At 46.9% G+C, this 13,559-nt stretch overlaps 1 protein-coding gene across 12 annotated transcripts in view; it reads left to right on the top strand.

Moving 5' to 3' along the window:
• The window catches only part of SIPA1L2 (signal induced proliferation associated 1 like 2), a 235,602-nt gene that overhangs the window by 113,662 nt on the left and 108,381 nt on the right, over window positions 1–13,559 (top strand). For all 12 annotated transcript variants that reach the window (XM_021073824.1, XM_021073823.1, XM_021073825.1 and 9 more), the window contains one exon: window positions 6,196–7,917. In XM_021073824.1, the coding sequence (XP_020929483.1) occupies window positions 6,438–7,917 (1,480 nt within the window). In that variant the 5' untranslated portion in view covers window positions 6,196–6,437. The remainder of the gene's footprint in view (window positions 1–6,195; window positions 7,918–13,559) is intronic.

Here is a 13,559-nt window from a genome sequence, read left to right on the forward strand (position 1 = left end):
CAGGCTAGCAGTCCAATTGGAGCTGAAGTCTCCAGCCTGCGCCACAGCCATGGCAGCTCAGAATCAGAGTTGCATCTGCGACCTACTCTGAAGCTCACAGTGACGCTGGATCCTTAACCCACTGATCAAGACCAGGGCTCGAACCCATGTCCTCATGGATGCTAGTTGGGTTCGTTAACCACTGATCCACGATGGCAACTCCCCTTCCTTCTCTTTTTATTCGCTGCTCAGTTACACATGTCAGTATTGGGGCTGATGGAATATGAGTTTGAAAAATAAATGTTTTTACAGACTTACACTTTTCTTATAAATCTGTCATATCATTTTAACCACTTTTTCCCTTGAATGAAGCTGGTAATTTGTACATTCTGTGGTTTTCACTCCATTTTCTACAATCCTGTTAAGTGGCTCGATTATAGCTATAATATTGGTCTTGAAGGCTCGCTGATATCTCATGGAAAACTTTGGAAAACATTCTGTTTAAGACAATTATGCTGAAATATCACATTTTCTCCATTTCTGTTCTCTCCTTGAAAAGTTATTACTGAGCTCATTAGCATGAGAACAGATGATTCCTTCTGGCTCTGAGATTCTGTGATGTCTCTCAGTGGCTGGTTGCTGCCTCCATTTAGCCCTTCCCAACTCAAGCTGCCCTGCCACCCATGAGGTCACACAGGGCAACATGTGGATTTGTGAAGTGCCTGCAGGGTGCTGGTGACAATTTTTTAATTTTTTTCTGGGTAGTGGGAGCCATAGAATTTGATGCAATGCAAGAGTAGCTGGAAACTATTGTGCGTATGGGGGGAGGTATCCTTGACATTAAAAATGAACCTAAGGAAAGGAAGAACACCATCTGGAGAAACAGGCTCGAGGTCCATTTTTTTGTTTTTTTGTTTGTCTGTTTTTGGCCTCGTCTACTGCATGGGTGAAGTTCCTGGGCCAGGGATCAAACCTGAGCTATAGCAGTGATAATGCCAGATCTTTAACATGCTGTGTCACCAGGGAACTCCTTTTAATTTTTTAAAAAATTTTTAATTTTTTTTTAATGGCAGCACCTACAGCATGTGGAAGTTCCTGGGCCAGGGATCAAATCTGAGCTGAAGCTGTGACCTGTGCCACAGGTCCTTTAACCTGTTGAGTCAGGCCAGGGATAAAACGGAAGCCTCCTCAGCAGCCCGAGCTGCTGCAAACTCCATTTTAATTGAAGATCATTCTCAGATGTGCTCTGTCTCTGCTGTCCTGGCAAATGGTCAGTGTCCAGGTTCCAAGAGTTACTGGGAGAGGAGGCTACTGCTGATTATTGTTAATTATTATTAATTAGTATTATTATTGGTCCTCTTTATAAAGTCCTCAGGAAGGAGTTAAATGACTTTGCATTTTCTTCTACTTTTTTTTACTTTTTTTTTAGTGTTTTTAGGGACGCACCCACGGCATGTGGAGGTTCCCAGGCTAGGGGTCTAATCAGAGCTGTAGCCGCAGGCCTACACCACAGCCACAGCAACACCAGATCCAAGCCACGTCTGTGACCTACACCACAGCTCACTGCAACGCTGGCTCCTTAACCCACTGAGCGAGACCAGGGATTGAACCTGCAACCTCATGGCTCCTTGTCAGATTCACCTCTGCTGAGCCATGACGGGAACTCCCTGCATTTTCTTTGATGTTTACTTTTTTGGGCACCACACCAAGGTAGCATTGTGAATTCACTTAACCATGAGGGTAGAAACACAATACTTTGACGTTGTCCTTAAGCAGGATTAAGGCAGGTGCGAGCAGAGGATAAGGCTGGTCCCCATACCCTGCACGTATAGGGATCTGATTCATTTTACGCCTTCTTAATATTTCATGAAATAGGGCTTTTCCTTTTTTTGGAAAAAGGTCATACAGTTTTGTTGGAGAATTCCCTGTGTCTGCCAGTCGGCCACTGTCCTAACCAGTGCTGCACAATATGTTGGAATGAGAACGGTGTGAAATCACAGGAGGAGGGCAGGAGTGGACCCTCAGATGTGCATTATATCAGGTCCAGGCTCTTGGGTTCATTGACCTTCATCTCTAGCTGGGATGAACATGAGGCCCAGGTGCCCTTTCGGCCAGGCCCTGAGGGTATGGTTTCCACTTGCCGTCCTGTTTTGAAGTGGAACTCTTCTCGGGCATACATCCAGCATCCCAGGACACTGGCACTGTGCCATCCACAGAAACATGGAGCTCTGTGACCCACCAGCTGTTTTGCGTGACTCAGGAGGGGACAGGAACTGAAGGCAGGATTGGCGATTTAGGCCTCCTTATTCTTGTCATGTTCGGGAATGGGCCTTTAGCCTAAGATACTGCTGAAATGATTAGAAGACGGAGTGTGGCATTCTTTCTCCCTATACACTTAGAAGACCTGCCTGTCATCACTGCCTTCGATGGGTACAGAAATGGGAGTGGGACGTGCTCTTTACAGAGTAAAGCAGTTGTTGAATGTAGATTCAAGGTAGCATGTTGTAAGGGTTTGGGTATGATAGTCCTGCCAAGAGTTAACAACTATGTGTTTTTGTCTGAGTTTCTATAATCAACATGTTTTTGGAGTTCCCTGGTGGCCTAGCACTTGAGGACTTGGAAGTGTCACTGCTGTGGCACAAGTTCGATTCCTGGCCTGGGAACTTCTGCATGCTGCAGGTGCAGCAACTTTAGATGAAGTTTACTGTTCAGCTACTATGTCAAGGATTTTTCTGGCTTTGAATGCTTTAAATTGTTAGCGGCACATATATAAAATGGGTTGAAGGATGTGTTATGATGGCATTAAAGCAGGGCTCTGGCCCAGAAGGCTCTGACCTTGATTTGGATGCAAGTACCAGCACCATGACTTTCATTTATCCCTGGACCAGGCAATCTATGCAGTACCGTCATATACAGTAGTTGTGGACATCAGATTTCCTGACTTTGGTCTGTAGTTGAATCTAAGTATGGTCTCTTGGAACATTTAAAATTGGTATGGGATACGCAGAAACCTAAGTCAAACTGAATAAGCAAAGAAAGGTGATCAGTTGGCTCAAGCTGCTGAAAAATTCCATGGGTGGAGCTGGTTCCAGAGCTCCATCCCTAGGTGTCCTTTTCCTCACTTGGTACTATGTCCTGCTTCTGTTCCCATTCTCACTCATTTCTGGACTGTGAGCCCCAGCCGCTCCATCTTCTGTTCTGCTGCTTAAGCCAAGTGCCAAGAATCAGAGCACCAGCGTTGATCCCCAGAGCACAGCCATCTTGGTCCTGGCTTGGCTCCTGGGATCATCTCTGGACCAACCACTGTGGCCTGAAAATGCAGCCCTTTCATTGGTCAAACCTGGGTCACATGTTAGGGGCAGAGTTAGCCCCACATCACTTAAATGTTTTTAGAGGTATGGTTCCCATTACCAAAAGAAATGGGAAAAATCAGTAGCTGTCTACTACAGCTAATATTCTTATCACTTAGACAACTTAAAAATCCAAACTGAAGGAATATTCTCAGATTTCTTGGGGAAAGGGGTTTGTGTGCGTCTATGAGTTTTTGTGCATTTTGGCAAGCCTAATTTGATAATAAAAATTCAGCACTGATTCTTCTATTTTTATTTGCTTTTGTTTCATGCATTCCAGTTTTAAAGTAATAATCTTTACATTTTGACAGCATCTTAGTGTCTTCAATTTCTGCCAGAGATCTGTGGAGTAAAGCTTTTGTATTTTTAATACCGTCTGTTACAAACAATGATAAACTTAGAATTGTAAATGGATGTGAAAGCTCAGAAGACCAGCTTTCAGCTAAGTGTCCCAGCCCCGTGACCTCTGATAACTTTATGGTTAGTTTGTCCAGAATAGATCATTCAGTGTCTGTGTCATCCTTGCTAATTCTGGTTTTCAGCTTTCTGTGTTGTACTCATTCCTGGCAGGTGGCTTGAACGCAGCGCTTGCCTGTGGGGTGTGTAGGTGGGTTGCTGGTACTGGAAGGTGCTGGTTTACTGGTGATGGGGTTGGACAAGGATGACCAGCGCCTTGGGAACCTTCTGCCTTGACTGCTGTGTGCAGTGGGGACACTAGTCTTCATTCTTTCTTTCCTGGTTTCTTTTGGTACATTTTGTTCTTTTGTTTTCTAATTTCTTAAGGTGGTGAGCACTTAGGTCCTGATTCAAGTTCTAGACACAACACAGCTCAGTGTTTGGAACGAGGTGCTGGGGAGGGCATGGTTCTTCCTTCTGTAACAAGGATGCTGATAAATGAGTAGTCGGTAATGAACATGAGCATCCTATTAATGCCTCGAGAATTCACATGGCTCTGCACCAAACATTCAAAGTAATTCTTACCCTTTCACATTGTGTTGAGTGTTGTGTAGGCAGCAGACTTAGCAACAGAATGTAGAGATTATGTAGAAGCCCAGTAGGGTGTCAAATACCATTTCAGGCAAGAGCTATCAGGCAAGAAGTTGCTTTCTTTCGTGTCTTAGGTTTTTTTTGTTTTTTTTGTTTTTCAGTTTCCAGGAAAGGATTTGATGATAATCTCAATTATATAGAAAACAATGATACTTGAGAATCATCTGTGGTTCTTTTGAATATAGTAATTCTAGGTGACATAGAGAAGATGCAGTCAGCTCTGGTCTCATTCTGAGAACCCTGGGAGATGCTGGTCTGTTCAGTGCACAGAAGCATCTGACCACTCTTCCCCTCTCTGTTTGCCACATCTGGAAATATCATGGTTTCCTCAATTATGAAGCTGCCGTGGGAACAGACAGCATGTTGTCCTGCCCAGACCAATTTTTTTTTTCCCCCAATGGGGGAGAAAGCAAGCTGTCATCATAAGAAAATAGCCTCTATTCCAAGAGCTCACCCCATGGTCATTGCAAAGCCATTAAGAACCCATTGGAAACAGCCCTTACACTGCTCAGCTGGTTGGAATTTTAACATTATTTCTAACTGAATTGCAGTTATTTTTGATGCTTTGGTGAAGGCTGTGGGAAATCAGCTACATTATACCTTGATTATCATCATTATTTTCAGAAGAAGTAGAGTCATTCTTTTATTCTTGTGCCAACAGTAAGATTCCCAGGCAGCCATGCCATGACTTAGGGAAATATGTAATATTGGAAAATATTTTTGTCTAATTAAAGATAGAATCAACTGAAAAAAATTATTTGTAATTAAAGAAGAGTCGATTAGGTCAAATTTCTTCCAGCCTCAAAGGTAAATTGCGGTATTTTAAGTCTCTAAGCCTTTATTTTCCCTTGCACCTTTGTCAACTTGCTCCTGGTGGAATGGACTAGAAAGTTGTACTTGTTCAGATACCAGATTCTTCAAGACTCCTTTCTCCTGTCAAGGAATCTCTGTCAGCTCCTATTTGCTTGCAGGAGAGCATTCTGAAAATTCACTGTTAATATCTAGTTTTCATCTTTTTGTTGTTGGATATTTCGAGTTTAACTGTTTTGAAAGAAAATTGAAAAACAAAACAATTATCTGAGCATTGTGTTAATCTCACAACTAATTGATGTGTTGCCTGACTATATTAATAGATAATGTTGATACCGTGATGAAAGGCATCGTGCCTGGCTTTGAGGAGCTTGCAGTTAACTAGTGGGAGGAGACTGGTAACCAGCATTAAGAGTGTAAGGGAGGAATTCCCGTTGGGGCTCAGGGGGTTACAAACCTGTCTAGTATCCATGAGGATGTGGGTTCAATCCCTGGCCTCTCTCAGTGGGTTAAGGATCCGGCATTGCTGTGAGCTGTGGTGTAGGTGGCAGATGCGGCTCAGATCCTGAGTTGCTGTGGCTGTAGCACAGGCTGGTAGCTACAGCTCCGATTTGACCTCTAGCTTGGAAACGTCCATGTGCCTAAAAAAGCAAAAAATAGATAAATAAGAACATAAGGGAAATTGCTGTGATGGTATGGATGCGGGTGCTATGGAAACATAGGAGAAGCACTCTGCTCAGATGCGGGCTGAGGGTGGGAGGCACTGCTTGGTTGTGTGATGTATATTCTAGGCCAAGTAAAGCAGGAAGGCCCAGTGTCCCAGAGAGAAAGGGGCGGGATGAGCAATGGTGCGGCACCATGAAACTTCAGGAAAATCTGGGGGTGGTTGGGGACAGGCAGATGTAGGAGAAGACAGAGAAGAGCCACCTGAAGAATGTATTGGACTTGAGCTGTAACGATTGTTAATGACCTGGGTTTGTTTTTTTTATTTATTTATTTTTTAATTCAGGTGAAGGAGATACTTTTGGCCAGATGTACTAAGGGATGTTTCTGAAAAGGACAGGCGTGTTCAAAGTTACTACAACAACTGAGAAACTGTTTGGTTTTGGAGAGACCATACTCAGAGGATGTTGTTTGCTTTTGGTTAAGGAGAAGAGAATACAGCTGTCGCAGAAGGCTTTGTAAATAACAATGCAATTTGATTTCCATCCATCTTTCTGGTGAGAGTTGGAACTTTTTGCCTCGGTAGACATGAGCGACCCCAGGCAGTCACAAGAAGAGAAGCACAAGCTTGGCAGAGCCTCTTCCAAGTTCAAGGATCCTCCCAGAATCATGCAGTCCGATGACTATTTTGCGCGGAAATTTAAAGCCATCAATGGCAACATGGGACCTGCCGCTTCTTTGAATTCCTCCAGTTCCAATGAGACTGGTTGTCCAGCCAATGGTACCCCGGCCATGCCCAAGATGGGTGTGAGAGCAAGAGTGTCTGAGTGGCCCCCTAAAAAGGACTGCTCCAAGGAGCTGACCTGCAAGGCTGCCCTGTGGGAAAGCCGGGCTCAGACCAGCTACGAGAGTGTCGCATCCATTATGCACAACGGGCAGAATGACCAGGGCGACGGGCAGCAAGAGGAGCAGCTGGACCTAGACTTCGTGGAGGCCAAGTATACCATCGGAGACATCTTTGTCCACTCTCCGCAGAGAGGGCTGCACCCCATCCGGCAGAGAAGCAACAGCGATGTCACCATCAGCGACATCGATGCCGAGGACGTCTTAGACCAGAACGCGGTGAACCCCAATACGGGGGCCGCCCTCCACAGGGAGTATGGGAGCACCTCTTCCATCGACCGGCAGGGCTTGTCAGGGGAGAACTTTTTTGCGATGCTCCGAGGGTACCGGGTGGAAAATTACGACCACAAAGCACTGGCCCCTTTCGGGGTCCCTGAGTTTTTCCCCTGCGACCCCGCCATCTCTCCCAGCCTCCACGCGGCAGCGCAGATTTCTCGAGGTGAGTTCGTCCGCCTCTCAGGACTAGACTACATGGACAGCGCTCTCCTCATGGGGAGAGACAGGGACAAACCTTTCAAACGGAGGTTAAAGTCCGAGTCAGTGGAAACGTCCCTCTTCCGGAAGCTGCGGACCGTGAAAAGCGAACACGAGACTTTCAAGTTCAGCTCTGACCTGGACGACGGGCGGCTGGAGAGGGGCGTCCGCCCTTGGAACTGCCAGCGGTGTTTTGCACATTACGATGTCCAGAGCATTTTGTTCAATATCAACGAAGCCATGGCCACGCGGGCGAACGTGGGCAAGAGGAAGAACATCACCACCGGGGCTTCTGCGGCTTCCCAGGCTCAGGTGCCCGCCGGCCAGTCGGGTGGCTGTGAGTCCCCGCTGGGGAGCAAGGAGGACCTCAACTCCAAAGAGAACCTGGATGCCGATGAGGGCGACGGGAAGAGCAACGAGCTGGTCCTCAGTTGTCCCTACTTCCGAAACGAGACCGGCGGGGAGAGCGACAGGCGGATCGCGCTGTCCAGGGCTAACTCGGCGCCTTTCAGCTCCGGGGAGAGCTGCTCCTTCGAGTCGTCCCTCAGCTCTCACTGCACCAACGCGGGCGTCTCTGTCCTGGAGGTGCCCCGGGAGAACCAGCCCATCCACAGGGAGAAGGTCAAGCGCTACATCATCGAGCACATCGACCTGGGCGCCTACTACTACCGCAAGTTCTTCTACGGCAAAGGTGAGGGGAGCCTCTTGGGGCTCGGGCTCCTTTCCCTGGGGCCCCCTGTGATATGGGGCTTTGAGGCGCAGCACCTCCTTATGGGTACTTAGTTGTCCACTGGGTTGGGCCTCCCCTGGACTCTCTATCAGTGCCAGGCTCAACGCTTCTTTAGAAATCCCCAGCTCCCTGCCCTCGTGGATTCCTAATCCTTGACATGGAAATGCCTCTCTCTGCCCGTCATGAACATCATACATGTCAGACTTTATTTACTTATTATTTAAAATTTCTATTTATATAATTTAGTTTTTGGCTGCACCCTGGGCATGCAGAATTTGCCGGGCCAGGGATAAAACCTGTACCACAGCAACGGCCGGAGCCACAGTAATAATGACAATGCCAGATCCTTAGCCTGCTGGGCCACTAGGAAACTCCCAGATTTCATTTTGATTTACCCCTTATAGTAAGTTCCCAAGTGGCATAGCAGGTTAAAGATCCAGCATTGTCACTGCTGTGACTCGGGTCCCTGATGTGGCATGAGTTCCATCCCTGGCCCGGCAACTTCCTCAGGGCCAAAAAGAAAAAAAAAAAAGAGAGAGAAATAGAAAAAGAGAAGTTTCAGTTGTGGCTCAGTGAGTTGAGTCTGATGACTAATATCCCTCCACTAGGATGCAGGTTTGATCCCTGCCCTCGCTCAGTGGGTTAAGGATCTGGCATTGCTGTGGCTGTGACGCAGGCCGACAGCTGGAGATTCTACCCCTAGTCTGGGAACTTCCGTGTGCCACAAGTACACCCCTAAAAAAAAAAAAAAGAAAAAAAGAAAAAGAAAAAGAAAGAAAAAAGGAAAAGATTTACCCCTTTTACCCCCTTTAAGCTATCTTCTCTAATAAGCTCCATTGCTTGTTTATTCTGCTGAATAACCTCTTATCCTTTACAGTGGATCATTCTGGGCCTTTTCCCTCTAGTCTTCTCTGTACTTTTCTCCCACACCTTTGCTCCATCTTTTTAGCTTTATGTCTTCACAGTATGTATTGGAAGTGTTAAGGAAATCTTCATTGAAAGACTGAATGTGTGAATTAGCCTGATAGATGAATCTAGTTTTCCTGCATACAAATAATTGCTTAGTATTGTTATTTTAGAAATTCTTTAAGTACATGTAAAACAAGTGATGTTTTATTTTTAATTATATGTTCAGGCTTGAAAGATGCATTTCTCAGAAGTCATGTAGTTGAGCCCTCAGCCTTTCAAGTACATGTCCCCGGGGACATGAGAATCCACCCGGTTTGAGAGGTTTGAGGAACATGTTCCATGCTCATAGCGTCACACACGCCAGATAGAACCGGCAGGGACCCTGCCCTGCCTTCTCAGGGGCCTGGACTGACTTCCTCTGCCCCTTCCTTCTTGCACAGCACACTCTTCCAGGCTCCTTTTCTCTTTCCAGTTCCACTGCCACCCCTCCTTCTATTCCCAGGTGTCGTCACCTCTTGGGGCACCAAGGAGGTGGAGGTGGCCAGCCAGCCTCAGTGTGCCTCCACGTGTCCGGTCCTCCCGCCACCATGGATAACTAACTGCAAGCTGACTCTACTTCGAATGTGTTGAATATTGGTTTCTGTCTTCAGCTTGCCTATAATCTCTGACTCCAGCTGTTTCTTTCTGGGGTAGATGGGGGTGTAACTTTGACCTCGGGTGGTCCCCTCATCTGCTTCAGTCCCTGGAGACTTTTTTCTTTTTCTTTTTTGGCCGCCCTGTGGCCTATTGGCTTCACGGGCCAGGGATCGATTCTGAGCCTCAGCTGCAACCTATGACACAGCTGCAGCAACCCTGGATCCTTAACCCACTGCCCTGGGCTGTGGATTGAACCCACATCCCTGCTGCTTCAGAGACACATTGATCCTGTTGTGCCATGGTGGGAACTCCCCTGAAGCCTTTTTAGTACCTTTTCCCATGGACTACAAGGCAGAGACAGTGCAGTTATCAAGTTAATAATTCCCCTCCACTTTTGCATCACTCCAGATTGAACCAGTCTTCCGTAGTCCTGTAGTCCATCATCCTAATATTGTGAAATCATATGAATCAGAGGAACGAAGACGATGCTGATAAGCAGCATAGGTAAACAGGCAGGCACTTCATGGCCACTGGCCACAGAGTTCTAGCTGACTTTCAGTTCTTCTGCTGATGATGTGATGGAACTAAAGTAATTTTGTCAACATCTTGGTTCCCCAGATGTGACCCCTGCATGTACGGCTCAGTCCTGGCTTCCAGTGGGCATCAGTATCACCGTTCCAGCCAGTGAACTCACAGAACCTTGGACCTTCTTTTTAGCCTCTGTCAGAAATAGCTCATGACTGTTCAGACCCGGGCAGCGCATCGTAAAACTCTGCTCACAAAGGAGTTCCTGTTGTGGCTCAGCGGGTTTAGAACCCGACTAGTATCCTTGAGGATATGAGTTGCATCCCTGGCCTCCCTTAGGGGGTTACGGATCCAGCGTTGCCACAAGTTGCAGTGTTGGTCACAGATGCGGTTCAGATCTGGCATTGCTGTGCCTGCAGTGTAGACCGGCAGCTGCAGCTCTGATTCGACCCCTGGTCCAGGAACTTCCATGGGCCGCAGGTGTGGCCCTAAAAACAAAACAAACCCCACTCACAGATGCTCTTGAGGTGGAAGTTAGTTATTTTTGGAAAGAAAATTTTTTATCAAGTTTTTTTAAATTGATAAAAGCCGAGGCTATCAGTGCTAGCAATAAAATGATCTCTTGAATTATTGTGCCCCACATCCTTAGGCATTGAGTCATTCTGGCTAGCTGAGTTTTGCAAGCAGTTCGAGATTCACCCTTTAAAAATCAGTATGTGAAAACTAGATAGATGTGTGCATATGTATTCATGCATATTTATGCAAATACTTAGCACCAGCATCTCATTTGTACTCCTTTGCATATCTTAGTCTATTAAGTGTCCCCACCATATATGGAATGAAGAACTGATGTTTTCTGTTACAAGGGTTGCCACCATTTGATACATTTAATGTCCTTATGTGTCTTAAATGCTGCTCCCCCACACTCCCCATCCCAGGTGGTGCTGTGTGCAGGGGGCATATGCAATACCCTGCTTTTGCTCCAGGCTCTTCAGAAATGGAAGTTGGGGTTTTTTTCTTGGTCATTTTGTATTTTATTGTCCATAATTTGCCCCAACTGCATATGCATGCAGTTATTTTTAGTCCCAGATAGTTTCTGTTGCTCGAAGAGACCTTTGTCCAGGTGCAAGCACTGCAGCCAAGGGTCCCAGGTCCCAGGTTGCAGCCTGTCCCACGTAGGGTCTGTTCCATGAGATGATTTTAGTTTGCTAGATTCTGTTAGTCTTCTTGACCGCTTTCTGTAGTTTTTTTCTCTTGAACTTTTCTCACTCTCACTTCCTGATAACTTTAGATCATCTGTGAGTGGTTTATTTCCTCCACTTTTTCTGATTTGCTACTTAGGATTTTCCAGGGCTTTAGGAATGACATCATCCAACTTTGAATGTGAAATCAAACATAAATAAGCTCCAAAGGAAAACCGAGCGTAGACGCCCTGTGGTCGAGTTGTATGGGGGTGTAGACATGTGGTTTGACAGTTCCGGCGTGCCAGGCTCACTCCACTCTGGGAATGAGCCAGACAGCTGAATTCTAGATTCCTTTGCAAAGCCTGCAAAATGAGGGCTTAGTGTAGCCATCTCTAAGGCCCTCTGCCTTGTGCTCTGCAGTTCTTTGCTGGTCACGGTGCCTAGCGTGGGGCTAATGGGACCTGGGGGCAGGACAGAGCACGAGGAGACAGAATAAGTCGCAGCCCAGCCCTGCCCCTCTCCCCGCTTCCCCCTGCAGCGGTGACCTCTGCTTGCTCTCTCTTATATTTAGCTTTTCCCCTGTGGGCCTCTGTGACTTCAAGATGCAGTTGGCTCCAGTAGGCTCTGCTGCTGCTTTCCGCAGAGACAGGAAGGACTACAGGCAGAGGCAGCAGCCCCAAGTCCCCATGCTCGGGTGGCCAATGCTTCCTCTGGGTGGGTGTGGATCCCAGCCTTCTCCCATGGACCTCATGCTTAAAAGCATTTGTTGGCCTGATAAAGTGCAGTTATTAAATTAATGATCCCCCCACCTTTTGCATCAGCCCAGATCCATGCCAGCTTCAGCCCCTGCACTTCATATCTGCCAGCACTTCACAAGTTGCAGGAACATCATTGCGTTTTAAAAACAGAGGCCCCTGGAGACTGGCCCAGAGGGAGAGGGTGTCTTTGCAGGTAGCTTTTTGCTTTCGCTTTTTTTTCTCTTTTCTCTTCTCTCTGTTTTTCTCCTTATTATTGTTGTTTATTTTGTTTTTTAATTTTTTTTTTTGGTCACGCCCACAGCATGCTAAAGTTCAGGCTAGGGATTGAACCACGCCACCCCACCACAGCAGTGACCCAGGCCACTGCAGGGGCAACACCAGATCTTTAACCCACTGCACCACCAGGGAACTCCTCTGTTGTTCTCTTTGGAAGCAAGCTTTCAGGGAATCTTTTCATTCTTTCCAGAATGCCTTTTAGTTTTCTTATTCTTTGCTGTTTCATGTGAAACTTTATTTGCAAAAGAATGACATGGCTCCCAGTCACTGGGAAAGGTTTAAAGAACCAGCTTTAATGAGGTGGTTGACTCTTTATTGGGTAGTTAAGGTGCTCTCGTGTGGTGGTTGCTCTCCATGCCGAGGTGTATTCCTATGACACAGAGTCACTGAATGGCTTTTAATAACTTTGCAAAAGGATTTATGCAGAGGAGTGGCTACGGTGCCCAGTGAGCAATGATGCTTGTCCAGGCAAATCCATCTGTAGCCTTCAGTGAACCAGCTTTTTCAAAGAGCGTGGGGATGGTGACAAGCTTAGTGAACATTCCAGAATGTTCCTTCCTTTCTCAGGTGATGACCATGCCGCTGTTTCTCAGGTGGAACTCTAGGGAAACTTGGGCTTGCCTCCTCTGGGAGCTGCGCCACTTCAATGGGGACTCCAGCCGTGGACTTGGCTTGAGTTCCCTTTAGTTTCCTGTGCCTGCTGCAGACCTCCTAGTGCTTAGTGCTGCTAGTCAGCAGCTGGCTGTCCTTGGTGGGGCCAGAACTGGAGCTGCCTGGGCAGCAGAGAGATGCTGAGGTGCCTGCGTGTCTTGTGCACCAGGTTTACCAGCAGTTCTAAAGCTGTCCAATGCCGTCCCTTAGGTCCCACAGGCAAGAATGGCTCCAGAAGGCGAAGTAAGTCATTTTGGGGTAAAGAGAGGTCAAACCAGAGAGAGGGAGAAGGCTGGTGCTCTTTGCTGACTCAGGAGTGAAGTGAAAAGGGGCTGAATTGTTTTATGCGCCTCTGGGAACATTGTGTGACCAGAGCCACTCTGCTGGATCAGGAATGTGTATTCTTGTGGATGTGCCAGGGGCGGCGGGGAGGGGGGAATGCTAAAATTGACACTGTTTATCTTTTTTTTTTAGAATTTTTACGTGATGTGTAAATACAATATGATCATTGCGGGCAAATAAGAAAAGGTAGAGGAGTCCCCATCATGACTCAGCAGGTTAAGAACCCAGCTAGTATCCATGAGGATGCGGGTTCAATCCCTGGCCTAACTCTGTGGGTTGAGGAGCTGGCATTGCCATGAGCTCCAGCGTAGGTCAGAGATGT

This window comes from Sus scrofa, chromosome 14 (genome assembly GCF_000003025.6).
Source record: "Sus scrofa isolate TJ Tabasco breed Duroc chromosome 14, Sscrofa11.1, whole genome shotgun sequence".
NCBI lineage: Eukaryota > Metazoa > Chordata > Mammalia > Artiodactyla > Suidae > Sus > Sus scrofa.